Raw genomic sequence first — 23,156 nt, 5'->3', positions numbered from 1 at the left:
CAACAAAATGTTTGGTTTTTTCGAAATTACTGGAACCATTCAATAGCATCTTAAAAGGTGGTCCGACGGCCCCCCCCCCCCAACTAATGAAAGTTTTCACTAATTCCTTAAATTATTCAATTCATTAGGGGCCCGTTCAAGTATTACGTAAGCTAATTTTTAGCCATTTTTGACCCCCTCCCCCCTTGTCAGCAAAATTTCGTCATCAGCTCTGCCCCTGTGAATCCTAACTCACATTTTCATAAAGGGTGGTTGATGACGTAAGCATGATCAAAACCCCCTCCCCCCCCCCCGTCATCAAAAGTCAGCAAATCGGAAACCCCCCTCCCCATCGATGATGACGTAATACTTGAACGGCCCCTTATCAGGTGATAACTAATTATTTAGAATCACTTCGACTAATTCTTTTTCATTAATTTTCGAATGGTTTTTCATTTATTTTGGAGTTCATTTACTAGAAAATTATTTTTCATCAATATAGGAATCCGTTCCCGTTATGGAAATGTTTTTCACTAATTCTAGAATTATGTTCTTTCATTAATTTCAAATTCTCATAATCTCCGGATTTTCATTAATATTTGTTTAATGTATTCATATTTTCATCCAGATACTTTTTAGCATCTCTCGCTGTGCATTCTATAATAATTAAGGGCTAGGATACGTATGACCTAAAAACCGACAGAATATGCTCCATAGAAAATGCATTTATGCCCTAAAAAAACTAGAGAAATATGCCGTAGAAACCTAAAAATATTCTCCTATAACTAGGCTAACCATATTTCCTCGAGAAAAACACTGGAAATCACAGAAAATCGCCAATCATTGTCAAAAATAATTAAGAAGGCACACAAATAAAATTGCCAATAGTTGCTAGTCGCATCTTGAAATGGGGAATCATTACTAAAAACGATGTCAATGATATAAAGTAAAATTTACAATTATTGCTATAATCGCCAATTGCGGAAAATGAAGCTAGGGAAGAGAGAGTTTGGAGAAAAAAATCTTCATTATTATGCGAAAATATACAAAATAATGCTCCAAAGCATGAAAATATGCCTTAAATTCTGATCACATAAAATGCCCTAAAATTGCTGAAAATCATGAAAAATACTCTATTTCGTAAAAAATAGCGAAATGTGCAAAATGAATAAGAAATCCTAGCCTTTGTAATGATATTATGCCTTTTCGGATGTCAACTTCTCTCTAAAAATACAATTTAGAGGGGCCCCCAAAATCTGTCTGGGGTCCCAACAGACCAGTCACGACCCAGGCTCTGTCCCTCCAGGGATATAAGCCTTTTACCCTTGCGGATCAAAGTCACTAGCCGTGTGTCTGGGGTCCCGTCACAGGCCGTCAAAATCACTAAGACACCGCTGAAATCAGTGAAGCAACAAATTAAGTTATAACCGGATTGTCTGTGGATTCGCGTGCCCTATCTCAGGAGCCCCAGCGACCCAAGTTTGGGTCACGACCCATAGGGTAAGAACCCCTATCATATGCTATGGTTTATGACAACATAATTTTTTTACGCATCTGTGATGCTTATTTTTTGCAAATTTTTAAACATCAAGGAAAAAATATACATATTATTTACACTTTGTGCTCATGATAAAATACAGGGTGTCCCATAATTTCGTAAGTACAGTGCTGCCCCGCATTAGCCGGCATGCCACCAAAACTCGAAGGAAACCAATATTTCGAATGTTGGTGTCTGGCCCGTTACCGGCGTGCCGGGAAAAACCAGGTTTCGTAAAAATCCCAGTATGTATATTCAGCCAATTCAATGGATTTCATAGTAAAGTTATTTAAGAATTTTTCAGTAGTTGTGATTTGAAAAATGCGATACTCCTGCTGGCATGCTATTTTACTTGACCGCACACCAACTCCGGTCATATATCGCCACACAGCAATTTCCAACCAGAGGAGTTGGGTGGGAAATGAAGGCTCTCCATCCATCGATGGTCGCCCCAGGGTCGGTAGGTACTCCCTGGCATGCTGGTCACCCTCGATGTTTCACTGGCATGTCGGCTAATTAGCGGGGAGGAGAATACGGTAGTTAAAAAATTCATGAAAATTGAAGAAATCGGTATATTTGAATGCGGTTTGAGAAAAAATTATTCTCACGAAGGACCAAATTCTTTTGGAACAAAAAATTATTTCACATTTCTGTCGGTAGAGAGCGCTGCAGAAAAGAAAATCGCTGGTGATATGTAAATCACAGTCTTATGAAGTGCAGGGTGTACGATTAAAAAATAGCTTATTTCTAGATGCTCCCGTTGCTGGCGCTTACATAAGGTTTTCATGTGATATAGAAACATTGATTAACATGGATAGAGCACTATTAGTGAAGGTTTTTTTTTTTTTACCTCCGCCACGAATCACCGCCTGAAGCTTTGCGAACGTTTCAGACACAGAAGAGGTTGAAGAAAGGTCAAGATCCAACCACTCTTGGTGGAGTTGCATGCACCATTCTCTATCGACAAAAATTTGAACTAATTTTTTTCCGTACCAAAAGGGGCCATTCAAGTATTACGTCAGCAAATTTTTAGTCATTTTTGACACCCCCCCCACACCATTGTCAGCAAAGGTCAGTAAAACACTGACCTCCCACGCTTGTCAGCAACTTAGAATATTTCATATCTTCAAAAAAAGGTGGTTGATAACGTAAGCAACCTTCACACCCCCCCCCCGTCACCAAAAGCCATCAAATCAGAACACCCCCCCCCCCATGATGACTTAATACTTGAATGATCCCAAAGTGGCACAACTTCCGTGAGAATAACTTTTTCGCAAACCACATTCAAATACGTATACCGATTCCTCTACAATATTTATGAATTTTTAAACTATTCACGAATTTATGGGTGAGCATGACATCAGTTTAATTGATTCAATAAAAGGTAAACTATTCATTTTTTAAAATTTGCGTATTCGTAATCTGTATTTATATCCATTCGTAAATCTGTGCTCAGATGGCAAAATGTTATGTGCGAGTCACTTTTCCCAAAAAAATTGAGTTGCTCCCATTCCGGGGTCTCGTTCATTAATGGCAAAAATTTCATCTTTCTCTTTCAGTTTATGAGGAAACAACGGACGCAAATTATAATCAGCCAAAAAGCCACAGAATCGCGTATTGGCAAAATATTATTTGCAAATTCTCGCCATCGTGAAATTTTAAAAAAGCGACTTATAACATTTCTCGCCGCCTGAGCACAGAAATAATTGATATTTGCAATATAGAATACTATTTGTTATTTTTCTCGTTTTTAAAAAGTTGAATTTCAAATTTAATTTCAGATGAGACTGATTCAATTCTTTTGTCTAATTGTTTGAGTTTCACAATTGTCTTCATTTTGAATTGATTTGTATTCGATTGCATCGGTGCCATGTTATTTTATCATGCGCGCAAGTGGTTGACAGTACATTTGTTCCTCTAAATATTTGAAAAATTGCAAAAAAAATTAAGTATCGGAGAACGCGTTTTCATAGCATAGCAAGTACAATCAAAAATATGTGTACTAAATTTGAGATAAATCCATGTCTAAATAATATTTTTGATTATTATAATACATTTCTACTAGGGCGTAAGTTTTAACATTTTGACCATTCCTGTGTGAGACCCCCCCCCCTAACGCATGGGCCACACACGGGCACAATCCCGGGTCCTCAAGTGATGAGGGAGGGTCTTATATGAAAATTAGAGTAGAAGCGTGTAAAGTATTAGACTAGCATTTTTTGAGCCAGGTAGAGAGCCTCAGAAAAATTACTTCATCCGGGGGACCCTTGATGTTCTTTAAACGGCCAAGCCCGTAACTAGGCTGGAGCAACCGGAGCACTGCCCCAGGAGCCTTGAACCGAATTAGGGGGGCCACAAAAAATTTTCACTTATTTTGCACAATAACTCTTTCGGGGGGCTCCAAGAAAATGTTTGTTCCCAGGGCCTCGAGAATGCAAGCTATGGTCCCGAAGACGGCCCTGATGAGCTGATGAGACTCCCCCCCCCCCTCAAAAAAGCACTTTTCAAATTTCACACTTTTTTTTTTTAATTAAGAAAAAAAAGAACGCATTAAATTTTCAAATAGAGGCGTAACACAGGAAGAGTGGGTGTTTTCCCAGAGCTTTTTCTGCCACCCGGTCCGCCATTTTGCCTGTTGTTGCCTTTGTATTTGTATTTAGATTTGCACTGGAATTGTAGAAATTGCTTCACTTAAAATAATAATAAATTTTATAATTTCCTTGGGGGGTCATCGCCGCATGCATAGATAACTAGACAACCCACCCACCACTGCCCTTTTCAACATACGCTGCCGGACTAATCCTGGAAGGACCTTCTCAAGAGCATCGTGGCAAATGATCTTCAGTTACCCCCCATCTGACTGCAACTGCCCAAAACCTGACACTTTACATATTTGCCATCGAAACAATGTGAATTTTTTTTGTTCTTGAGCAATTCCACCAACTACACTGCCTAAACAGAGGTTAACATAAATAGCGGCTGTTCAAATTTTTGGAGGGTTGGGGGCCACTCTACCGAGATTTGAAGATGTGTTGCGAACCACTTAATTAAGTGATCTGGATCAGCACCGCAGGAAGTTAGTCAAGTGATCTTGAAATGTGCCGCTTAGTTTATCTTAACGACATAGGCGAAGAGATAGACTTGGAAGTCTGGGGGGGGGGGGACGGTCATTATTGCTGGGGGGGGGGGCAAGATGATGATGTCAATTCGTATATACGTATATACATTAGATCAGCTGACTCCACCTTTGACGCTGGGGGGGGGGGGGCAATGCCCCCAACGCCCCCCCCCCCCCTCCGTATCTCCACCCATGCTTAACGATATGTTTGAGGTTGCAAGCCACATCAAATGACTTCGGTGGCCACATTTGACTCGCGTGCCCTGGGTTTAGCATGTATGACGTAAATGAAAAATAGTTATGATGATCAGGGCCGTCGTAATAGCATCATGGGGTTCCCAGAAGTATAATGTTCCTGCGGGACCCTACTTATTACCTGCAAATATATGCCTACCTATTTACGCACTTTCGGAAAAAATATCATAGTGATAAATCTCATAATCACTACCACGCATTCCAACATATACTAGTTCGATAGAGGTTCAGCAGAGAAATATGGACGAGGTGCATGTGTGGTTTAGTAGTAGCACGTTTGTGAGCACGAAAAACGCTGGGATAATTTCAAGACAGGCGGGATGACATTAGGATAGGGATCTTTCAGACATTGCGGGCCAAATTAAAACTCCCCATGAAGCCCGCGGGCCACCAGGTCATATACTTGCCCGTTATTGAGCATGGTTCCCCAGATTATTGAACACTTCTAAATGCCATCGAAAAGGGGTACGTCTGGTAACTAACTCGTCTGAATTTGGCAGCAATAATGCAGTGCATTTTGTGCTGCCATCTATTGGAATTTATTTAAAATACTCAAATTATTAAAATGAATCAAGTTTTTCATTTTTTCAGAGTTTCCAGTTGGAAATTTAGGATGAATATAGCATTTAATTACTACTAAATAACAGAAGTTTTTTTTTTCTAATGTTTACCAAGATTTTCATACATTGGGGAAAAGTATTTAAATATGATAAAAAAACTTCACACCTACTGAAAATTGTTCCTCTCACTTCCCAGTACAAACAGTGTACTGAACATTAACATTAATCTTTCATGACTATTAGTAGAGCCCGGATTATATGCAAATGCATGTGTGCAAATTTTTTACTTTTTTTATTTTTTTTGCATAAAATCAAATAATTTTCAGAATAAGAGCATATTTTGTGAAGGTATAATATTATAATTTTTTAAATAAATAATATTCATATTTTCATAACTTCGGTTTCCTTTTTGTGGACGTGGGATTTGGTGCGAATTCTGTTTGTTTTCATTCTCCCCCCCCCCCCCTCCAATATCAACCGTTTTATTGAAACTCTATATATATTCATAGACACACATCGAAAGTCTTCACTTTTTGTTTACAGAGAATTACCAAATTGTTTTTTTACTGGTATTTCGTTAACGGTCAGTTATTACAAACTAGAAATTAAAAATTTCTAATTAAAAATGTACTTATTTGCACATGCAGTGTATCTGTGGGATATATATATATATTGTAAATAAAATATGCACAAAGAAATAGAAAATATGCATTAAAAGGTTAAATTTTTTTGCGATATTTTAGTGAATATTTTGGCATTTTTAAGTAAATATCATCGGAATTCTAGCTATTCGCAATATTTTCCTTATGACATGATACTGGGTTTCGTCACTTCCAAAATAGGTTTAGAGTGAAATCGCATATTTAATTATTAGAGTTGAATGCCATTTATCAAAATTTGCAATATTTGATCATTTTAAAAAAAAGCCATTACTTGGAAAAAAAACCCACACTGAATAAAAACATTCTACATTTAATGAATTGAAAATATGAATTAAGTAATTTACAATTAACACTGTCGAAAACGTTTATGCACATTACATACCAACATATCAGCTGTTAGACGATGGCAATGAACCAGGAACTGCAAGGAATGCATTTGGTTATGTCCATACATATACACTTTGTTCAAAATGATACACTCACACACACAAATATCTATCACAGTCATGAGTCACAAGTCCACTATCATTGCACTCAGTCTACTTCTTCCACAGTAGGTCCGGCATTGGCAAAGCCTGCGTTGCCAGTGGAAGCATTAGCACCACCTCCAGCAGCCTGATGGATCTTCATCATGTAGGGCGAGAGTTCGGACTGGACTTCCTTCATCTTGTGTTCGATCTCGTCTTTCTCGGCCAACGTGTTGTTGTCCATCCACGTTATGGCCGAGTCGCAACATTCTTTGACTTTGGCCTTGTCCGAAGCGGACAGGCGGTCTTCGGGAGCGGATTCTGCGGCCTGCTTGACGGAATAGATGTAGCTTTCCATGGAATTCCTGGATGCTATCTTCTCTCGCTGCTGTTGGTCCTCCTTCTCGTATTCTTTGGCTTCGGACAACATGCGTTCGATCTCTTCCTTGGATAGACGTCCCTTGTCGTTGGTGATTCGGATGCTCTGCGACTTGCCCGTTCCCTTTTCCATGGCGGAAACTTGAAGGATGCCGTTGGCGTCCAGATCGAATGTCACCTCGATCTGGGGGACACCCCTCGGAGCCGGTGGGATACCAGACAGCTGGAACCTGCCCAGGAGATGGTTGTCTTTGGTCATTGCTCTTTCGCCTTCGTACACCTGGATGTCGACACCCGGCTGGTTGTCGGAATAGGTCGTGAATATTTGCGACGTCTTGCATGGGATCCTAGAATTTCTCTCGATGATCTTAGTCATGACGCCACCGGCAGTTTCTATGCCCAGAGACAGGGGTGCCACGTCGACTAGCAAAACGTCCTTTATATTGTCGCTAGTATCACCAGTCAAAACGGCGGCCTGGACTGCGGCACCGTATGCCACGGCCTCGTCTGGATTGATGGACATGCACAGTTCTTTGCCGTTGAAAAAGTCCTTCAGCAGCTTCTGTATCTTCGGGATCCTCGTAGATCCGCCAACAAGTACCACGTCGTGAATGCTGCTCTTATCCATCTTGGCATCTTTCAAGGCTTTCTCCACTGGTTCGAGGGTACATCTGAATAGGTCCATGCACAGTTCTTCGAATCTTGCCCTGGTGATCTTGGAGTAGAAGTCGATTCCTTCGAATAGAGCGTCTATTTCGATGCTCGCTTCGGTGCTGCTCGAGAGAGTTCTCTTGGCCCTCTCGCATGCAGTGCGCAGTCTTCGCAGGGCCCTGGGATTGTGTCGCAGGTCTTTCTTGTGTTTCCTCTTGAATTCCTCGATGAAGTGATTGACCATCCTGTTGTCAAAGTCCTCGCCCCCTAGATGGGTGTCACCAGATGTGGCCCTGACCTCAAACAAAGAACCCTCGTCTATAGTTAGGATAGAAACGTCGAACGTGCCACCGCCGAGGTCAAAGATCAAGACGTTCTTCTCACCTTTCAGGTTTTTGTCAAGTCCGTAAGCGAGGGCAGCAGCCGTGGGTTCGTTGATGATCCTCAACACATTCAGTCCAGCTATTCTTCCGGCATCTTTCGTGGCCTGCCTCTGAGAGTCATTGAAATAAGCCGGAACCGTGACGACAGCATCGGTCACTTTCTGGCCGAAGTACATCTCGGCGGTCTCTTTCATCTTGATCAACACCATGGCGCTGATCTCCTCGGGATTGAAGAGCTTTCTCTCACCCTTGTAGTCGACGGTTATCTTGAGTTTGCCGCTCTCGCTGACCACCTTGAATGGCCAGTGTTTGATATCGGCCTGGATCTTGGGATCGTCGAATTTCCTCCCGATGAGCCGCTTCGCATCGAAGACCGTATTCTCGGGATTGAGGGCAACTTGAGCTTTTGCCGCATCGCCGATGAGCCTCTCGGTGTCGGTGAAGGCGACGTAACTCGGAGTCGTCCTGTTGCCTTGGTCATTGGCTATGATCTCGACGTGTCCGTGCTGGAAGACTCCGACGCAGGAATACGTCGTCCCGAGGTCGATGCCGATCGCCGGTGATTTCGGAGCCATGTCGAATCGATATTCAAAGTCCTTATCGACTGAATGAGCACAAAATCCTGTTATTATTTTGAACACGAAATGTGAATTCAAACAGCTTTCACAATCTCCAAAACGTTCACCAATTACGATAGAATATAAGCGTAAACGCGCAGTCAATGCTAGACAGTCAATAGCAAACAACTGATTCGAGAGCGAGACTCGATTGATGTCCAACAGCTGCTCCAGCCGTGCATTTAAAGACACAGAGAAAAATCGAGAAGGTTCTGGTTTCTCTCCCCCTACGTCACCATCAGGGTTGCCGCAAGAGCAGGAAATGACCTTGGCGATTGAAACCGATGCCAATATTGCTGTTTTTAGTGACAAGGCCGGAAAAAGAAATTGTCGGTGAGAGGCTTTGATTTCAATGTATATGCTGTGCAATGATCTACTATTTCATGATTTGAGTACAAAATTCATATAACAACATGAATCTTTTTAATATTTTACTCAAAAATTTTTGGCGAAAAAATTTCATTTATGGATCTTGAAATTGGATTTTGAAATAAATGGGATTTCTATCGTAAGTTTGTTTTAATCGGAGCTCAGGGCCCCCCCCCCCCCACACAAAACAGGGCGCCAAAAAAACATAATTCAAGACTTTCATAAATTCTGGGAAATTTTTCTTTTTTTCCTCAAATTATTTTTTCTACTAAATATTAAATTTTACTATACATTAAATTGTTTTTTCATTAATTCTGAATTAGCATTTATTCTCAAATCATTTCTTTCACCGATCCTAATTTTTTACTTATTTTGGATTCTGTAGTTTCATCGATTCTGATTTCCCATTAATTGTGAAATTATTAATTATTTCTTCCAATTGATTGATTAATTGTTATTTCTTTCAGTGATTCTGGATTTTTTTCCTCTCATTTCTATCTCATTTCCCTTTAATTCTGAAATTATTTTTTTCAGTGATTCAGATGCAGTTATTTCATGATTCGGATTTCTTTTCATTGATAGTGAAATTATTTCTTTCATTTATCTGATTTTCCATTAATTCTGAAATTATTTCTTTTATTTTGTGAAATTATTTCTTTTATTTTCTGAAATTATTTCTTTTATTTTCTGAAATTATTTCTTTTATTTTCTGAAATTATTTCTTTTATTTTCTGAAATTATTTCTTTTATTTTCTGAAATTATTTCTCCCATTCATTCTGAAATTTACTTCAGTTCTGAAAATATTTCTTTCATTGGCTCTGAAATTATTTATTCTATCAGTTCAAAATTTTCGTTAATTCTAGAGTTTTCATTATAATTGCGGAATAATTTCTTCGATGAATTTCGAATTTTCGATGATTCTAGAATAATGGCATTCGTACATTACAGAAGTTCCATTAATTCTTGAATTTTCATTAAATCCAGAATTTTCATCCATTCTGTAGTATTTTATTTCGTTTTTCAATTCCCTATTTTTACTAATTCTGGAATTTCTTTGGTTCCGAGATAATTTCTTCCATCGATTAAAAACTTCAAAAAATTCAACTGTAAACAAAGGCAATATATGAGTAAATTTTGAAAGTAAATTGAATCCAATTTTCTTTTCAATTTCGTAACACTTAATTTCTCTGTAAATTTTTTTTTTAACCCATTACACACCGACCCACAAGGGTCTCTCCCAGCGAAGGTGAGATCTTTATTAATGTTAGCTATAACAAGCCATTATAACGAATATAAAAAGAAGTTTCATTAAAAATCTCAAAATATTCGTCTATGAACACTTAAATTAGTTAATCAATTCAAATTACAAACCCTATTTCAGGGGTCTTCCCAACCTTTTAGTCATTGCGGGCCACATTAAAACTTTCCGTGAATCCCGCGGGCTACCAATTCATACCGTGGTATTCCCCGTTATTAAACGTTGTGCGTGTTCAGGATGGCTCATTTTCAAGTGCTACTGATAATGCTTCGGAAAGACAAGAAAAAAGTGAAAGGTTTACAAGCAAAATTGGATATATTGACTATGCTTGGCGAAAGTAAGTCAATTGCTGCTGCTGTGGCCCGCCATTACGGAATCTACGGTGAGATACATCAAGAAAAAGGAATCTGAAATTCGTTCACTCGCGGCTGTAGCTGTACCTGAGGCAGCAAAAGCTTTGCATCGTCTACGGGATCCACGTGTTTCTCGGACAGAAAATGCTGTTTTTTGTGAGTGCAAGACTGCTACAAAAAAAGGTATTCCAATTGATTGTAATATTATAACGGAAAATGCGATAACACATTTTACGCTTCTATAAAGGAAGGGCTGGTGTGAAACGTCTATTTCATCAGAATTTTATGCAAGTAAAGGTTGGTTTCATAGGTTTAAGGAACGATTCGGATTACGTAATGTAAAAATTGTGGCGAACAAGCCTCTGCCGACCAGGAGGCAGCTAGAAAATTTCCAAAGACTTTGCAGAAAATTATTGAAGAGAAGGGTTACGCACCTCAGCAGGTGTTTAACGTTGACGAAACTGCACTATTTTGAAAGAAAATGCCGCAAGAACATTTATCAATCAAGAAAAAAAGCGAGCGCCTGGTTTTAAGATAGACTTACTATGACTTCAAGTTAGACAAGGATGTCAAAGCTCGAAGTATTTTGGATGAACAATAAAAGGGCTTGGACTATGAAAGCACTTTTCCTGGATTGGTTTAAACGGTGTTTCGTGCCGGAAGTCAGGAGGTACCTTGAGAGTGAAGACATGTCATTCAAAGTTCTTTTGATACTGGATAATGCTCCTGTACAACAGGATGTCAATGTGTTCAGAGCTGATGGTGTGGAAGTCTTTTATATGCCTCCTAATCGATATCTATCATTCAGCCCCTTGATCAGGGGGTAAAGCGAACATTCAAGGCTCACTATACACGCCACTCAATGCAGATGATTTTGCACGCAATAGAAGATGCCAATGCATAAAAATGTCTTGAAGGTATGGAAGAATTAAACTATCACTAATGCCATTACTGTCATAACTAGAGCCGTGGCAGCTCTTAAGTAGAAGACAAGTTCACCGATGCCTTTACGGTACGTCCTTCACATGCAAAAAATTAGTAGAGGATGCCTTGTCAACATGTTCCGACATTCTTGATATGAAGAAGAAGAAACATCAAACAAAATCGCAATGTCCTTTCAGAAAGCAACAACCGCTGCACCCTCTTTTACATTCCCCTTCTACCTCTGCGTCACCCTGCTCTTCTCATGATGTTCAATAAACGAGATAAACAAAAAACCCCCATGGTTTCGGTTATTCGCGGATTTCCGTATTCGCGGTCACCCCAGGAACGTAACCCCCGCGAATACGGGGGGGGGGGGGCGACTGTACTTTGAAATTATTTCTTTCACTGATTTTGATTCTTTTTTTTTATTATAATTATTTATTTTTTATTAATTCCAAAATTGGTCTCGATAATTCCTTTTTCATTAATTCCGAAATTTTCGATACATAATAATTCTGAAATTACATTTCATTCATTTAAATTTTCGTTAATTGTGAAATTACCTTTTCATTAATTATAAATTTTCATCAATTGTGAAATTACCTTTTCATTAATTATAAATTTTCATCAATTGTGAAATTACCTTTTCATTAACTATAAATTTTCATCAATTGTGAAATTACCTTTTCATTAACTATAAATTTTCATCAATTGTGAAATTATCTTTTCATTAATTATAAATTTTCATCAATTGTGAAATTATCTTTTCATTAATTATAAATTTTCATCAATTGCGAAATTACCTTTTCATTAATTATAAATTTTCATCAATTGTGAAATTACCTTTTCATTAACTATAAATTTTCATCAATTGTGAAATTACCTTTTCATTAACTATAAATTTTCATCAATTGTGAAATTATCTTTTCATTAATTATAAATTTTCATCAATTGTGAAATTATCTTTTCATTAATTATAAATTTTCATCAATTGCGAAATTACCTTTTCATTAATTATAAATTTTCATCAATTGTGAAATTACCTTTTCATTAATTATAAATTTTCATCAATTGTGAAATTACCTTTTCATTAATTATAAATTTTCATCAATTGTGAAATTATCTTTTCATTAATTATAAATTTTCATCAATTGTGAAATTATCTTTTCATTAATTATAAATTTTCATAATGCCCGAACCGGGATTCGGACCCATAGATTTCTCACCAATTATGGAATCATTGTTGTTGTTTTTTTTTAATTCTAAAATTTCTACAGTGTTTTTCCAGCACTTTTGTGAATTCAGTAATTATGTATAGCTTTTGGATGCCGAATTTTGTCTCTCGAAATACAGGTCTCAAAAAGTTGCTTCGGCTCCGGGCATGGCTCCCACATCCTGGAGTAGGGCCCCTAGGCTGGGATCTTTTGCGGGTCCCCCGACCAGACTTTCACAGGCCCCTTTATGATGGATTTATATCGTGAAAAAACCAAAAAATAACGAAAACCGTTCCGGGCCCCCAGGACTGGAGCCTTGCCAGCCCACCCATCGGGGGGGGGCCATAGCTCCGGATCCCCCCTCCAAATCGTTTACACGGCCCTTTCTATGTACCAAATGCCCATCGTTATCGAATCTGGAAAGTATCTTACACTTCTAAATACAGATATAAATGCCCAGCGCTCTTTTTTACATTTTTTTTTTCAATCTCTTTTCAATCTTAAATGGCTATTTTCTCTAAATAGTCGGCGGGCCACGGCCAAAAAAAGCTCCGAGGGCCAAATTTAGCCCCGGTTGAAGACCCCTGCCCTATTTCAATGGTAATTTAAAAATATTTTTTTCAGATTTCTGATTATTAAGTCAGAAAAAACATCAAATATCATTATTTAATTCTATTTCGGAAATCCTATCCTGGCAGCGTCGTTTCATTTAATTTCCAATCACGCCAAAAAAAAGTCGCTAATGAAGATTTTCTGGTAACCCAAACTCCCGTCTGTGTTTCCAACGCCCGTGACGTCACGTGCATCACGTCACGAGTGACGTCACGATGCCAGTTGATTCTAGAATGATCTCGAAAAATCTTCAAGGAAACGTATTCTTTCTCTCTTTTACTATCATTTTCTTTCCGAAACATTCTTAATTTAACTTCTCTAAAAACAAATGTTATTCCATTTTCTTTTCCCAAGTCTGTTCGAAAATGGATACAGTCAAACCTCGTTAGTGCGTCACCCGGTTAACACGTCACTCCGCTTACCGGGTCACTTCTTGGAAGTCCCAATTGTCCTCGGGCAGGAATTGGCACAGCTATGGCTTACTCCGTTTAACGAGTCACTCCGCTTACTAAGTCATATTTTTGCTCTCCCAAGAGTGAATCGTTAACGAGGTTTGACTGTGTTTACTTTTCGTTCGTTACCTGTTTTAATGGGGGTTTGATGCACGCAAATTTCCCAGAAAACATATTTTCGAATTTTTTTTTTTTTTCAAATTTTCAAATACTATGGAATTTTCTGCTTCTGATTGTGTTCAAGTTTCTGTTGTACCTGTGATAAAAATATTTTTTAAATATTTTAATGTAAACTGCTGGCAGGCGTTTTATACGGCAATGTTTCCCACTAAGATGCTCTTTTCTCGAAACTAAGTTTTTTTTGTTAGATAAGGAGTATTTTTTCGAACAAACGCTACACATTTGAATGCCTTGATAATTCCTTTTTCATTAATTCCGAAATTTTCGATATATAATAATTCTGAAATTACATTTCATTCATTTAAATTTTCATTAATTGTGAAATTATCTTTTCATTAATTTTCATCAATTGCGAAATTATCTTATACAAATACAACGCCACAACAGGCAAATTGCCCAACGAGGTGGCTGACTTAAGAACATCATGGATCCCCGAACCCTTTTTTACCCTACCTACTACTGCTACACCACACATGCACCTCGTCCACAACCCCCCGCGGAACCCCCAACTAATCGGTACATGCGGGAATGTGCGTGTACGTGTAGTGAAACCTGACGTGAAGTTTTTTTTGTTTCTCTGTAATGCTTGTTATGTGTAGTGCTGCCATCTGCCACCAGTTTTTCAAACTATGAGTGAAGTGAGATATAGATGGCTTTTTTTCTCAGCCAGAGATATCAAGGAAACAGTTATTTTCCGGATATTATGCTGAGGTGAGCTCGGAAAGAAAAGTCATCACGTCTCCGCCGGGACTCGAACCCAGGCCATTTTGCATACCGGGCAAGCATGCTACCATCTACACCACTGGAGACACATGAATCTGCCTTCCTAATTTCACGCACTGTGTCGTGAGGCGCTGCATAATATCCGGAAAATAACTGTTTCCTTGATATGAGTGAAGTGTTATGATTGAATGATTTTTCGTTGTAGGACTGTTGCTCTCTCTGGCGAGACTTTTTAACGGGGAGATCGGCTCGCATTTGCGCCTTGAAGTTGGGAACCACAGAAAACCAACTTCAGCCGACCACCACTGTGGAGTTCGAACCCGGATCCTCGCATCGCGAGTCCGTCGCTATAAAATGCCCTGAAAAAACAAAAAGTCTGCCGTAATAACCTAAAAATACTCTTTTATAAATAATCTGGCCATATTGCTTCGAGAAAAACGCGGGAAATCACAGGAAATTGCCAATCTATTTCCTTTGCCAAAAATAATGGCAAAGGCACATATAAATGAAATTGCCAATAGTTTCTAATTTCACCGAAAAACAGCCAATCATTGCCAAAAACGATGTCAGTGGTAAGTAAAATCGCCAATTATTGCTAAAATCGACAATTGCGGGAAATGAAGAGAGAACTCGGTGAAAAAAAGCAAAAAAAAAAAAACAATTTTCATTGTTATGCTGAAATATACAAAATAATGCTCCAAAACATGAAAATATACCTTAAATTCTGAATATCATAAAAAAAAAAAGCCCTAAAATCATTGAATTACCCTAAGTCACTGGAAACCATGAAAAAATGCCCTAAAATTACTGAAAATCATGAAAAAATGTTTGCGCAAAATGCATACAAAATATGCGGTCATAGAAATCCTAGCCCTTATAATGATCTTATACCCTTTCGGATGTCGACTTCTCCCTAAAAATACTTTCACCCACCCTATACTTGCATACACGTTCCTATTCATACACTCACATTCATCATTTTGCAATGTTTCCTTCTCTATTTTTGTATACTTAATGTAAAACCATTTCTATATTTGATTACAAAGTACGTTAAAATCATATCATAATCAGTATTAATAACAACCTGAGAATATGAATATCAAATAAACTATTTTGCCCTCTTAAAAAAAAACACTTGACGATAAATGGTGCACGCCCACTGCCCAGCGAGAAGATTGTGGGCGTGCCCTCAGGCACTTGAAGGTTGGGGGCCACAGATGTCCCGGTTTTCCGCTATTTTGCGCCCTGTCCCCCTAAAAAATTCTTTCGGGATGATTATATTGACTATACTGATTGGCACAGCAAGTTACTTACAGAAGTATATATGAATTCAGTTTTGAAGGAATTGTGGCCAGATTGCTTTGCGGGCAGAAATTTCGGGAACTTTGGCACTGGGATTACAGATGATACAGCAAAACCTCTTTTAACGGCCACCCCCCTTTGTCCCCTTTTACGGACGAATTTTTTTGTCCCGCCCCGTTGTCCTCAAAAGAGAGGTTTAAGTGTTTCAAAGAAACCAGACATGGCCCCGCTTTTGCTCCAATATGGGATATAAGCCCGTTGTCTCGTAAGGTTGGGATTGTCTCTTCTAGAGAAAAACGTTTTCAGCGCTAGTCTAATGACTTCAGTGCCCGAGTGGTATGGTGGTAAGATGCTCGTCTGCCATCGTGAAAGTTGTTGTCAGGGTCCCGGGTTCGAACCCAAGGGAGGTTTTGATAGGATATTTTCGCTAACGAACTCGAGCCGACCACCGATAGACAGCACCTTCACTTCCAACCCATCTCACTAATGGCAGTAAATTGCGATATGGCCAGAGTTGGTGTTTGGTGAAGTAGTCTAATGACTTCAATCGGTTATGCGCAAAGCACTGCTATCGAAGTTCACACTAAAATATTCGGAGTCCTTGGAATGAATTAATAAATTTTACATTGGTATCTATGGGGGGGGGGATACTATTTCTCTCTCTCCCGGTTTCTGAACAATTCGGTTTGCGAACGGACTTCCGGAACGAATTACCTGTAGTAAGTTCGCGCGCGTAAACCTAAGGTTAGCTGTTCGTAGAAGCATAGACGTTATAATATGAGACCAAGAGTGCTTAAGTCCCCTTCCCCCCCCCCACCTCCTAGTAATTTATTAGTATATAATGTAACGCATCTCACCCTTCATGACATACGCCCTTCAATCACGTATATTCGGGACGTCGTGGCTCCGATCCAGATGTTTTACTCATTTTTGAGCATCCGTGTAAAAGTAGTGTGATATTATTTTCGTAATGCATTGTTAGTCTGCAATTTTGCACTGTAATACCCACTAAATGAGGGCTTTAAAAATTTCCCGGTCTTGTCCTGGTAATTATTAATGTATGTCCCGGTTTCTAAGAACGGTTTCCGGGATTTGCCCCGATTTAGCAGGCACCTCATCTGGTCACCCTAGGTTGGGACTGTCGAGGCTGGAAACGGTTCCCTAGCCCCCCCCCCCCCCCAACAGTCCCCAACTTCCAAGAGGTTCTCTCCTAGTAACGAAATATGGAAGTTATCGAATTTTATTCAGAAACAAAGAAGAGAGGTATCTGAATTACGTGGTTGAACAGCAAAATGTCTAATTACAGTCGAATCCCGTTATAACGAACTTCAAGAGACCGGAGAAATAACTTCGCTACAACGAAATTTCGTTATAAAGTAATTCCAGGTTTTTGCATTGTGCCAGTGAAAACTTATGTGGGGGAATTAGAAAAGTGTTTGTTAAAACGAGATTTTCGCTATGACGTTATTCGTTAAAATGGGATTCGACTGTTTATAGAATTGTCTAATTGCCGTCAAGCGATAGCTATGACGTATTATTAATAACTGATGCATTTCCTGAGTCTTTTCCCATTGTATGATTCGTCCATATCATTCCAGCTGGAGATTGAAGTCAGACTCGACAGTTCGAATTCACGATTTTCGGCACATAATAATGATGAAAATACAAATAACGTATTATCGTAGCTTGAAAATACAAATACAAAAGCCACAACAGGCAAAATACCCAATGAGGTTACCCAAAAAAAAATGCCTGTGAAAATTATGTATGTCAAATGTTACTAAAATACCGCAACGCAAAACAAGTGCAATTATCACGAGAAAATAAATGCACACTAAAACAAAACCAATGAAACAAAATACACTGTCACGAAACTCTTGTATAAGTATGGGTAGCTTCTCTTCTCGATTCATCCCATTATAAGCCATACTTCTTGTTAGCATCCCTCTAGGGGCAAACATTGCGTTGGCAAACATCCCCTATGCTCGGGCAAATCAATTGCCCATGGGCATATTAGGAAAGTGGTTATATATGAGAATATCAGACCATCCCTAATTTACACTTAACTTTTGAACATTAACAATACATATGGGATATATTTATGTGCCGCCATCTATTGCACGTAATCGTGTTGTGGAGTCGTCAACAAACAGGAAACCTTTATGCAAGTTACCAAGTACATTTCAGCCGCATTTTATGCTATACATATTGTTTGATTATATTGTTGGCTATTTTCTTCGATTAAAAGTTATTAAGTAAATTTAGTAAAAGTAAATTTTTATATATTTTTAATGCATTTTTTAATGAGAACGAGCTTCAGCAAGGCTTAGAACTTTACTTCAGTGTTTATGTCTATGAGGGTTCAGCCCTCATAGTTTACAGAAGCACTTGATGTTACGGGATCATTAAAAGCGCCAAGTATTCTTATAATAGTGAGACATTCCAGTCAAAAAACTTCACTCAAGAACTAATTTAGTTATTAGTAATTATTTAGATCGACATAAGCGGTCATAAATGGCTGCACAAAGACATCCATGTGTCAGCTTTGGGGTGATTCAGGTCCGTGAACCTTAGAAGCTATATCCTCGACTAACATGGCACCATTGAGAATACGTACATCAGAATTGCCACACGACCTGAGAAAATATCTGGCCATATTTCGACTCGCGTAAAACATATTTTCTGAGGTTCAGAGATCACAACTTTGTGATCTACAGTATAAAGAAAGTGTGAATATGGAAAGATGGCCTTCGTTGACCTTCATGACGAAAAGTCAGGGTTCAGAGAGAAATGGGGGGGGGGCGGGGATATAGATAGAACTGCTGACAACACCGCGGACTGATGCAAAGCACCTTACTTCCGTTACCTCAAAAGAGGCAGAGTTGTGTCGGAAAAAGATTTGTAGCAGTGGCGCCCCGAGCTCGCAAGTATCGAATCACTCGCGTCCTTCTCTACCATAAAAACAGCCATCAACTCGATGCAACGTAAAAGCCATTTGACTGAAATGAATATCTGAACCCAATGACTATACGGAGAAAAATTGCACTTGTGCGCCCAGTGGCACATAAGGGCCGGGATCCGCAGCCTAGGATTTCAAAAGTGAGGGAAGAGACATCTGGGGCGAGTCAGAAGAAGAAGAAGCTGGCATGTTGAAGTGGGAGAGATTTGAGAATGGCTATACACAAATATATATACAAAATATGTATGTATATACAGCGCCTCCACTGTGACGGGAAACGAAGAAACAAAGCCTCCGTCCACATTGCTGGGCAGTTTTGTTTCCCCTTTGGGGCCATTCAAGTATTACATAAGTAGATTTTTAGCCATTTTTGAACCCCCCCCCCTCTTTTGGGATGGAGTTCAAAAGCCTCGTCACGTTTCGTTGAATGTCAGGAACATCGTCAGATCTCTGTCCTTTCAAAGCGAGTTTGATTCGTGGGGATAGGAAGAAGTCTGGAGGATTGAGATCTGGCGAGTATGGTGGATGTTCAGTTTGCACCACCCCCTTTTTTGCCAGGAACTGTTTGACGATATTGGCTGTGTGAGGGCGAGCATTGTCGTGAACAAGAAACCATGAACCTTGTTGTGCGTACTGAGGTCGTACCCTGCGTAGACGTTTCATGAAACGGGTCAAAATTTTCTCAATGTACCTTGCAGCATTCATCGTCGTTCCCTCAGGTAGAAATTCCTTGTGGATAATGCTTTGACTATCAAAAAAGGTGATTAACATCGTTTTGATGCATGATTTTTCTGCTCTGACCTTTTTCCGACTAGGTGATGCAGGAGAACGCCATTGCATGCTTTGCCGTTTCGTTTCAGGGTCGTACCCGAGACACCAGGACTCATCCTCAGTGATCTTTTGTTCGTTCATTTTCCTGTTCTCAGTTAAGAATCAACGCACTAAACAAGCACTTTGTAAAACAAGTCTTTCACGGAACACAAACGACGCTCAAGTGAACAACGGTGGCGGCAGATGGTCAACACCTGCCGCTACGCATGTGCAGCGTTTTGCTTCGCCAGTGTTGCCAGATCGGCCGTTCTGACTTCATTCACCGAACTTTATTGTCAGAGGTTGTATAATCAGTGCGATGTGAAACCCGGTATGTTCAATTCAACTATAAGGGAATTTCTTAAAAGTTATATGTGAGTATTGAATATTCATGTTATCGTGCTTTTTCGTATGTATTTCTATTGTTCCACTCGTTTTTGTAGTTCGTTGTATTTGTGTTTTTGTATTTTTCTTCTCTTGTCCATCTCTAATAGGGCAATCCTTGCCTGTTGAGACGTGAATAAATAAATAAATGCGACTGTCAGGGAACGCGACTGTCAGACGTGTCTTGAGAGATTGCACTGACTGCAATGTGCAGGCGTGGGTCAATGTGCAAGTGCCGGATAATGTAGGAAAACATTTCTGTCCCGTAAAAGGAGTAACGGTTTTTCGAACCTACACAATTAGTCACCACTCTCGACACTTTGACCTGGCACCGTGCCATGAAGAACAAAAGTCCTGGAATGTTGAGCGAGGTGTTGATGGTGCCCGACCGAAAAATTCCGTCAAATATCCAATATTCCGTCCAATTTTCACCGGAAAGTACTGTAACATCCGTCCTACAGTCCACACCTGTCACCCTCGTGTGACTTTCACTTGATTGGCCTATTCAAGAAGCATCTGAAAGGACACTGCGACGGATTAGTTTCTTGCACTCATTCCTGATTCGAGATATCAGTTGGCACCGTGTGTCAGGAGTGACATAGATATTTAATTATGGTACGGGTTCTTAAACTTTCGTGTTCCAAGTACACTTTGCGTCAAAAAAGAGGAAGGACAAGGATTCCCCATTTGCCAATAAGGTGAAGGGCACAGACCCCTGTTGCCAATGATACGAAGGCCACGGACCCTCTTTGCGAATATAATGAAAGCCAGGATCTCTTTTGCCAATAAGATGAAGGCCACGGACCCTCTTTGCTGATATGATGATAGCCAGGATCTTCTTTACCAGTGAGAGATGAAAAGAAATTCGACCGCTAAGAGGATCACAAGGGGGTTCAATGTGGGGAGGGGGGGGGGAGGGCGTCGTATCAATTTGGTCGGTATTTTTGTATTGTAATGTAGAGATTCATTGAGAAGGTATTTTCCAAAATGCAGCCCCCCGTTAGGGAGAGGGGTCCAAAGGTTATATGGAGCAATCATCACTGCGCCGAAATCGCTGAAGCCATAAATATGAAATTTAGTCAATATTGTAAAGTGTATTTTATAATGTAAACTAGCTGATACCCGGCGACGTTGCCCGCCCCGTAAAAAATGCATATACTTATATGTATAGCTCATTAATTATTTCTTAATCAGAAAAAATTCTGCATTAAGTAAGAAAAAATTACTTTCATTTTTAAATATTTTAATTAAAAACTTCAGACAATTGCTTGAGGATACACAATACTTTTGTTTGTCCATCTGGTGTGTAGATGTACAAACTTTTAGGATTACCAACACGCGAACAGGCGACGTGAAGCTGTCCGTGTGAAAAACAGGGCTCAAGTAGGTTGATACCTGCCACTGCTAACAACTGGCCTTACGCTTTGTTGATTGTCATGGTAAAAGCTAAACGAATCGGGAACTAATCGCTTGAAAGTGAATGGCATTTCTTCAGTGATAATTGGGGTATGTGGAATGAAGACGTCTTCTCCTCCAACACATCCAGTAAGAATCGTTGCTTCAATGATGTAATCGTTCAATTTCTTCACACGGAGTCTGTTGCCATTGCAGAGTTTCGGTGTCTCCAAATTTCTTAAAAGCATTATAGGTGCTCCGACTTTGAGGGTCAAGTTGTGTGGTTGCACACCCGGAATATCCAAAGAGCGGAATATCCACAGATAAAGCACCGTCTGCGCTGTGTCTGTGACAGTGTCAACCGATTTGTAAGATGTGGAGTCTCCCGGAATAATTTTTAGGATTTTTTCGTTGATCTTATTCACACTGTAATTTTTCGGTGCAAGAATCGCTCTCTCACAAAGCCACTCGTGGTTTCGGTGATTTTGTTCAATGTTTGGGAAGACTTTGTCTGCAAGTTCTTGAACTGAGTTTAAAAACTGGCAGAATCCATTTGGGAACATAATCAGTCCAGTGCGTGGGTCTACGGGAATTCTTCTATTGTCAAGTTTGATCAACTGATGTGAAAATGTGCTGAGTCATTTTGCAGTTGAACTCGCATGTTGGTGGATAATGATAACTTTTTAACTGCGTACCAGAGTGTTAACTTTGTGCCAGAGTTTTTTAAATTGAAACTATACCTATACGATGGGCGGTTGATGGGATAAAGCCAGCATTAGCACTTACAGGACACCCTGTATACAGGCAAGCAAAAATACCCGGCGCTCTTACCGGGTTTTCTTCAATTACTGGTAGGATTGGAAAAGTGACAAACCGTTATAAAGGAATTAAACTGTTATAATAACAGAATCAAAGGTGTGACAAACCATTGTAAAGGCATATATTCCCGTCTGAAACGCATTGTTGGGAACCACGGTAACCAAAGTAAACGTTCCGAAAGTAATTGTTGAGGCCCCAAAACCATTGTTGCCCGGCAGTTTTTCGCCCATTTCGGGCATTTGCCCAGCTCTGACGAACTTTTAAAGTAGCCTACGGTTCAATCCCGGACCTGTTTGGTATATATGCAAAATCTGGCGACGATCGGTTTAAAACTGTAGATTTGTATAAAGAGCATACATACATACATACTTTCACATTTATATATAAGACTAGCTGATACCCGGCGACGTTGCCCGCCCCGTAAAAAATGTATATATGTATAGCTTATTAATTATTTCTTAATCAAAAAAATTCTGCATCAAGTAAGAAAAAATTACTTTTATTTTCAAATATTATAATTAAATACTTCAGGCAATTCGCTTGTGGATACAAAATATCTTTGGTTTTTCCATCTGGTGTGTAGATGTACAAATTTTTGGGATTACCAACACGCGAACAGGCAACGAAAAGCTGTCCGTGAGAAATACAGGGCTCAAATAGGTTGATACCTGCCATTGCTAACGACTGGCCTCGCGCTTTGTTGATTGCCATAGCAAAAGCTAAACGAATCGGGAACTGTAATCGCTGGAAAGTGAATGGCATTTCTTCAGTGATAATTGGGATGCGTGGAATGA

At 39.5% G+C, this 23,156-nt stretch overlaps 1 protein-coding gene across 1 annotated transcript; it reads right to left on the bottom strand.

Annotated features, from left to right (window-relative positions):
• Positions 1-6,405: 6,405 nt before the first annotated feature.
• Positions 6,406-8,776, bottom strand: LOC149078020 (heat shock protein 70 B2-like). Its single transcript, XM_089241578.1, has one exon. It carries the CDS (start codon positions 8,563-8,565, stop codon positions 6,646-6,648), a length of 1,920 nt encoding a protein of 639 aa, XP_089097704.1. The 5' UTR covers positions 8,566-8,776; the 3' UTR covers positions 6,406-6,645.
• Between the last annotated feature and the right edge of the window lie 14,380 nt (positions 8,777-23,156).

This window comes from Pholcus phalangioides, unplaced genomic scaffold (assembly GCF_987345545.1).
Source record: "Pholcus phalangioides strain wild (caught in Gottingen) unplaced genomic scaffold, Ppha-v1.0 ptg000014l_1, whole genome shotgun sequence".
NCBI lineage: Eukaryota > Metazoa > Arthropoda > Arachnida > Araneae > Pholcidae > Pholcus > Pholcus phalangioides.
The sequence above is the reverse complement of the archived record's forward strand: the minus strand, read 5'-3'. Positions and strand labels throughout refer to the sequence as shown.

What these genes read in the sequence shown, in the direction of transcription:
- LOC149078020 (XM_089241578.1), bottom strand. Translation starts at nt 8,565, where the DNA reads ATGGCTCCGAAATCACCGGCGATCGGCATCGACCTCGGGACGACGTAT.